Below are 6,491 nucleotides of genomic sequence, written 5' to 3'. Positions count from 1 at the left end.
TTAATCTTTGTCTGCTTAAGTGTTATTTCTCTCCTAACCTATCCTATGACAATAACTGACCATTTTGATGCAGAATTAGTTTTGTATGTTGACCACTTTCTATTAAGGAAATAGGGTAGTAAATGCTTATGACCAAGAAGCTTAAAAGGACGGGAAAGGAGGTTGACACGGTGATGCTATGATCATTTATTAAGGGTATTTGCAAAAGTCTTATTAAGTAGTTTTACATAACCAATTACTCATGATATGTAGTTATTAAATCAAAGTATACTTCTGCTCATTAACAAAAGTCTTAGAGATTGGAGAACATAAAGTACCATAGATCCTTTAGAACAAAATATGAAACTACATTTGTCACTCAGTGGGAGAAAATGACTCCTCTGTACTTGAAATCGCATACAAAGCACAAGTGCCTAGAAACTGAGTAACGTAGGTGGACTGAACCACTTAACATTTTGCACTTACGCTTCACACATGCTAAACATTTTAATTACTTACACTTGAAAGCAGAATACTTCCCTTATCAGTACCAATGAGTCTCAACAAATAACCTCTAAGTACAGTGAATAATGAACTTTTAAATATGTTGTCCTTGGCTTTATATTGTACTTTGACCGGGGAGAAGAGTATATCTAGACTGTCTAAAGCACACTTCACTGTACATTCTTTGTATAAGATCTTAAGTTAAATTTGAATTTCAGAAATACCTAATACTTCAAAAAGTGGCTGTAAAGTCCTTTGTAGCTCCCTTTTAAAAGCAGACCAATATAATTCAAAGAAGAATTGTTTAAAGACTTTTTAAAACAAAAGTATATTTCTAGTCTATCAACTGAAGTTTCTTGGCAGAATAGGCATCCCAAAGACCCTGAAAACCCATGTTTATTAAACAGTCTTTTCAGTGGAAGAGTACGTTTTGCCATGTTTCAGACTTTTAACATATGGCTTATAAAGTAATGTCCTATGTATGTACTAAGATGGTTGAGACTTTGTGTAGTTTTCCAGTGGACCTGCCTATGGGAAACTCACAACTATGTAAAATATTAGACACTGTAAAATTCAACTTTAAAAATAAAGAGGGGCTTTCAAGTCTGACGAGATTTTTGCTAAATTTCAAGTGTGCTGCCCACTCAAAAATGGTTTTGTAGTTTGAAAACATCCTGTATCCATTGAGATGTTTGCACACATTCACTGTTAAGGGGTTGAGTCTTGTGTTGCTGATGAGTGTGTACAGGTCTAAAATACCAAAATATGCCCGAATCTAAGTTTTGAATATTCAATGAAAAGGAATTTATGTAGTATAAAATAGCCTAGAAGCATCACGTCAAAATCGTTGTATCAAAAAAGAATTGTAAATTTTAAGGAAAGCCCAAAATTGGAGCTGTGTAAAAATATTAAGGCTCATTGGTAAAGGTACTGATAAATTGTCACAGAAAAGCACATGGCTTTCTCTTTAAGTTTGCTAGTGACGCCTGCTGGATTACTTGGTTTCACATTATATGAAAAGTAATCTGCCAACCAGAATGTCCAATCTGAGGGGAATCCCATCCAGAACCAAGGTCTCCATGATCTACTGTGCCACCTTCTGAAACCCACAGGACATATGGAAAAATGCAATAAAAGATAAGTGCCTGGAAGGGTTTTGAGGGTCAATGATTGCAGAAGAGTGAAATGGGTTTACATTTTCCTATCACCAGAAACATTTCAATTTTACTATACAAGTCACAGAGTCCCCTCTCTTGCAGAACTGAAGTTTAACTTGGTTTCAAACTTCCATTTGGGATACAGAGCATTAGGCCCATACAAGTTCTTTTTAAAAGGCTGCAATCTTGCTTGCTTCTCGTACACCACTTAAATATGCCCCAGTAACAGTTTGTGGGAAATGCCTGTTTGTTGCCTGTGGGAAGGAAAAAAAGAATCAGATTGTGTATTGAGAATTTAGATGACATCAAAAGGTTGACTTTTTCTGGTCCACCTGAGAAAAGATTTGTGTGTTCGTGATCGCCCTTGAGTCTCTGCTGCTTTTTGTTATGCTTACCAGATTCCCTTCTTTTACAACATGCCAAGAACTGTAGTTAGTACTGTAGTTCATAGGTAAATACTGCCTAGAACATCCAGAAGGTAAGTAGTGGGGAAGAAGTGGATCCATCACACAAGCCTCAGAAATGGTGTTTAGAACAGCATGAGAATAACTACCCAGAGAACTCAAGGGCTGTAAGTCCTATCATAGCCTAAAACTGCCATTTTTAAAAGCAAGCCAATAGCAAATGCCCGGCATATGGCCACTATGCACAGCTGGTTCTTTAAGACGTACTTTTGTAAACAACAAAACCTAACTTTCTGTAATTCCAAGTTTTATACACACACATATATACATACATACATATATATATATATAGTATGACTGCAGGTATTAAGACTTGAGATAGAGCTGCCTTGATGTTGGGAGGGAGGATGGGAGCTAACAAAAGGTAAACCTATGCTAAGATTCCTCGAAGAATTTCAGCCTTTAGGGCTTGAGTAGAGGAAGCCCAGATGCAGAAGAGGTAGCTAGTTTCCAAAGAGCTTGGGTCCAGGTAACCAATGCTGCTACCCCTCTCACTGATAAGTACGGACCTACATTTGATCCTCAACTCAATCAGCTTGGTATAGTGGCACCCCTATGTACCCAACGCTTAAGAAGATGGCTCCCTAGGATATGTTTTCTGCCCAGGTAGCCTGAACTCCAGGCATATGAAACCTTGTTTCAAAAAAACCAAGGTGGACAAGCTCCAGGGGACTGGCACTTGAGGTTGAGCTCTGGCACGTAATCCTCAAATGTGCCCATCTCCCCAACAAAAATATTAGGTGTCATGTTAAATAAAAAGTACTCTTCATAATTATCAATGAGCTTTCTCACATCCAAAAATCTTTAAGAAGCAAAGCTACTACAAAAAGTAAATGTTCCCAAGCAGTGATGTCCTGCTGAAGCTGTCAAAAGACTTTCCAAGAGTGCTTCAACCCGCAAGGCAAACACTTTTCAAAAGGCTCAATAACTAATCAGACAAGGGTAAAGTCAGAATGGAATGGCAAAAGCAAAAGACAAGAAAACACTCATTTTGGAATGGAAAGGTTATCAAAGCATCTCTCAGGCAGAATAGAGACAAGAAAAACAATTGAAGGAGGACTAAAGATCTAATGGGAGAAAATGATCAGAAGATACTGGGATTGAAAGACTAGTTAAGTCAGCATTAGATCCTCCTGTCATGTCAGTGAACAACAGTGCAAAGACTCCAGGGTTTCAGATTAATATGCCAGTTAGGAGAGGGAGATCTGAGTGAACTGTGAATTGGAGATGACTGAGGGGTAGGGGAGACAGACACCAGCTATGAATAAACATTACATTGTACATTACAGTCCAAAACATGCCAACCAAGTGTTGATTCACACCTGTAATCTCTTTCCAGAGTCTGGGGCAGGAGGATTGTTAAAATCCAGCCTGGACTACAGAGTGCAAGGGAGCTGATCTTATGAGAGCAGGGATACCAACTAAGTAAAATTGTTGCATTGAAAAGAATGGTGCAGGGGCTGGAGAGATGGCTCAGAGGTTAAGAGCACTGGCTCTTCCAGAGGTCCTGAGTTCAGTTCTCAGCAATCACATGGTGACTCATATCCATCTATAGTGAGATCTGGTGCCCTCTTCTGGCCTGCAGGTGTACACACAAGCAGAATGCTGTATACTTAATAAATCTTAAGGGAAAAAAATGGTGCAGAGAGATTAAACGGGCTACACTTTTACAACAAAGCAAGCCGAGTCTAATATTAAATCATACAATGTCAAGATAAATATTGTAACATAGGAAGATAAATCTATGAGAAAGATCTGTGCACAGGAAATCAGTTGAAAATTGGTGCTAGCAAGCCGGGCAGTGGTAGTGCACACCTTTAATCCCAGCACTCGGGAGGCAGAGGCAGGCAGATTTCTGAGTACGAGGCCAGCCTGGTCTACAGAGTGAGTTCCAGGACAGCCAGAGCTACACAGAGAAACCCTGTCTCAAAAAAAAAAAAAGTACAATTTAAAAATTGGTGCTAGCTTTCAGAATGAAGAAGGCTTCTGCCATTTACTGTCACAGTGCCTTTAAGCATACCTGATTTGGATTTTAAGACAGCTGATACCATTTTAACTGTAAATAAAAAGTAGAATTGGGCTTGGTGTCAAGATATGTACCTCACCAGCAAAAAAGACAGTTCCTTGTATTTCTTCAGCAATAATGTCATAGGCCTCGCCACTTCCAAAGGTCTTCACGTAACTATATGCCATCTGGATCCATGGCTCTGTGCTCCACCGTGTGACAAAATACTTTGTGGGATCTGGGATCTCCTTATGTGCAAACAAACAACAAATTATTAAAAAGGACCGTAGCTAACCCATATCCCAATGAGAAACAAGCATCTTGCCCCGTAGGCCTCTGCTCACTGTTAGGTTCCTGAGCAGCCGTGCGTCCCTCTTACCCATGAACTCTCTCCCCTCTCCAGCCACACTTGATCCCTTCCCTTCTGCGTTTCACCTGTCAAAGACACATTCTGTACAATAAATCACTACCATGGCGGATGGTACCCACGGCCTGGCTCATGGGAACAGAAACTACCATGGCGGATGGTACCCACGGCCTGGCTCATGGGAACAGAGGTTGAGCAGAATCTGGCCCCGTGCAGAAGGGAGGGTGGTATATCACAGCACTGCCCTTTGGAATTTTCACAAGTCTTCCACAAACTTAATTCTGTCTGCAGGCCTCTGGTAAGTTTTAACATGAGAGATACTTCCCTATAAACAATAGTTCCAAACTAAAAGTCCGGGTAAAACCCAAGCTGAGGAGACTACCCAGTTAGATCCTCTTTTACAAAGAGTTGTCCAGTAGCTGAGTCTTCCCCGAAATAGATTTAGCTTTCGAGTTAGAAAAAGACATGTCAAAGCTACTTCCAGATCTCCAAAGAATGAAAACTAAGGTACTTTTGGAGCCCCTTGTAGGAGCCCCTTGTATATGTGGTGCACTACAGAACTTTAGAAAGCATTTCTCTTTAAAAGGAACGTTAGCGGCTGCCCAGTGAGAAAGCTCAGCGGGGAAGAGCGCTCCTGCCAAAGCCCGATTACCTAAGTGATTTCTGGAACTCAGAGTAGAAGGAGTTATCCTCTCTGTCTCTGTATGTCTGTCGGTCGGTCTCTGTGTGTGTGTGTGTGTGTGTGTGTGTGTGTGTGTGTGTGTATGCACACACTCATTTATAATATAGATGTTTTTAAAAAGAATGCAGTCAGAGCTGTTAAAATGTCTTGGGAAAACACAGGAATTATTCATATATACATATATATGTATATGTGTATATATATGTGTGTATATATATATATATTTAAAGGGCCTTTTACAGTCTTAAGAAAGGAAAATAAGTGTGAGGAGGAGGGAGGGAGGGAGGGAGGGGAGGGAGGAGGGAGAAGAGAAGGTGATGACAGTTGTAGCCCCCCAAAGACCCAAGTTCAAGTACTAACCCATCAGAACGGGCCTTGGAGACGTGAGTCTTTAATGGGTAACTGAATTACAGTGGGGATGGTAGAAAAGGCCTAATTCAGTGTGACCATGCATGTCTTTAGAATACAGAAGGAAAAGCATTCAAGGACATCGATTATCTACAACAGGACTCCAACAGAGACCAATTCTAGACACCTTGAGTTGGCAGAACTAAGTCTCAGCACCCATGCGGTGGCATTTGGCTGAGGCCTGATACTAAGGTAGAGAAAGGGAAACTTCAAGGAGGAGCAACGCGGCCTCCTGCCTTGACCGCTCTGTGTTCCCCAGTGCAGATGGCTTCCAGCCTCACCTGCTCCTTGAACAGCTCCCGAAGGATGCCCATGCACTGCTGCAGCACCTGCTTGTCGTCCATGGTCCTGAGGGACGCCACTGCCTCCCCTGTGATCACCGACATCAGCACACTCTGCTGCTTTTGCAAGCACACAGGGAAGAGCACAGGACACTTGCTCTAAATGCCCAGTTCCACAGACAAGGGCCTCATTCTCCTAAGCTCATTTCGCTCCCTTCCACTGTCCTTTCTCTTCACTTCTGTCCCCATCAGTTCTCCGCATGCAACTACTCACCCTCCCACACACTCTACTGCCCCCTTCTGGAAAGAAGAAAACACTCATGAAATAACACATCAGATTCAAGGTTCCCTCCCTTGGCTATTTATGAAATTGGGTAAGAAGCAACAGAAAGATGGAGAAAAATCTGCAGGGATAACTAAACCTCCCCATCGCTTCCATGTGAGACCCCCTGAAGACATTTCCCCAACTAGAGGAAGAGCGGGAAAGAGCGGCCAAGTTCCTCTGTTGGTGGCACAGCTGCAGGGCAGCTTCCCATGGCTTTGTACTGCTGGGGCTCCTCCACCTCTCTCACACAGCTACCTCCCATCAGTCCTCACCGAACCTCCTGTATCCAGCCTTCTAGCTCAGTAGAGACAATAGTTAA

General features: G+C 41.8%; 1 protein-coding gene across 4 annotated transcripts in view; it reads right to left on the bottom strand.

Moving 5' to 3' along the window:
• Positions 1-46: 46 nt before the first annotated feature.
• Kdm1b (lysine demethylase 1B) overlaps positions 47-6,491 on the bottom strand; it is a 42,715-nt gene continuing 36,270 nt past the window's right edge. For 2 of the 4 annotated variants that reach the window (XM_029468250.1, XM_021180046.2), the window contains 3 exons: positions 5,848-5,967; positions 4,205-4,357; positions 47-1,894 (listed from right to left, as the gene is read on the bottom strand). In XM_029468250.1, coding sequence (XP_029324110.1) covers positions 1,811-1,894; positions 4,205-4,357; positions 5,848-5,967 — 357 coding nt within the window. In that variant the 3' untranslated portion in view covers positions 47-1,810. The remainder of the gene's footprint in view (positions 1,895-4,204; positions 4,358-5,847; positions 5,968-6,491) is intronic. The other 2 variants (XM_029468251.1, XM_021180047.1) reach the window with 2 other exon arrangements.

This window comes from Mus caroli, chromosome 13 (assembly GCF_900094665.2).
Source record: "Mus caroli chromosome 13, CAROLI_EIJ_v1.1, whole genome shotgun sequence".
Taxonomy (NCBI): Eukaryota; Metazoa; Chordata; class Mammalia; order Rodentia; family Muridae; genus Mus; species Mus caroli.
This window is presented reverse-complemented; position numbering and strand designations above follow the sequence as displayed.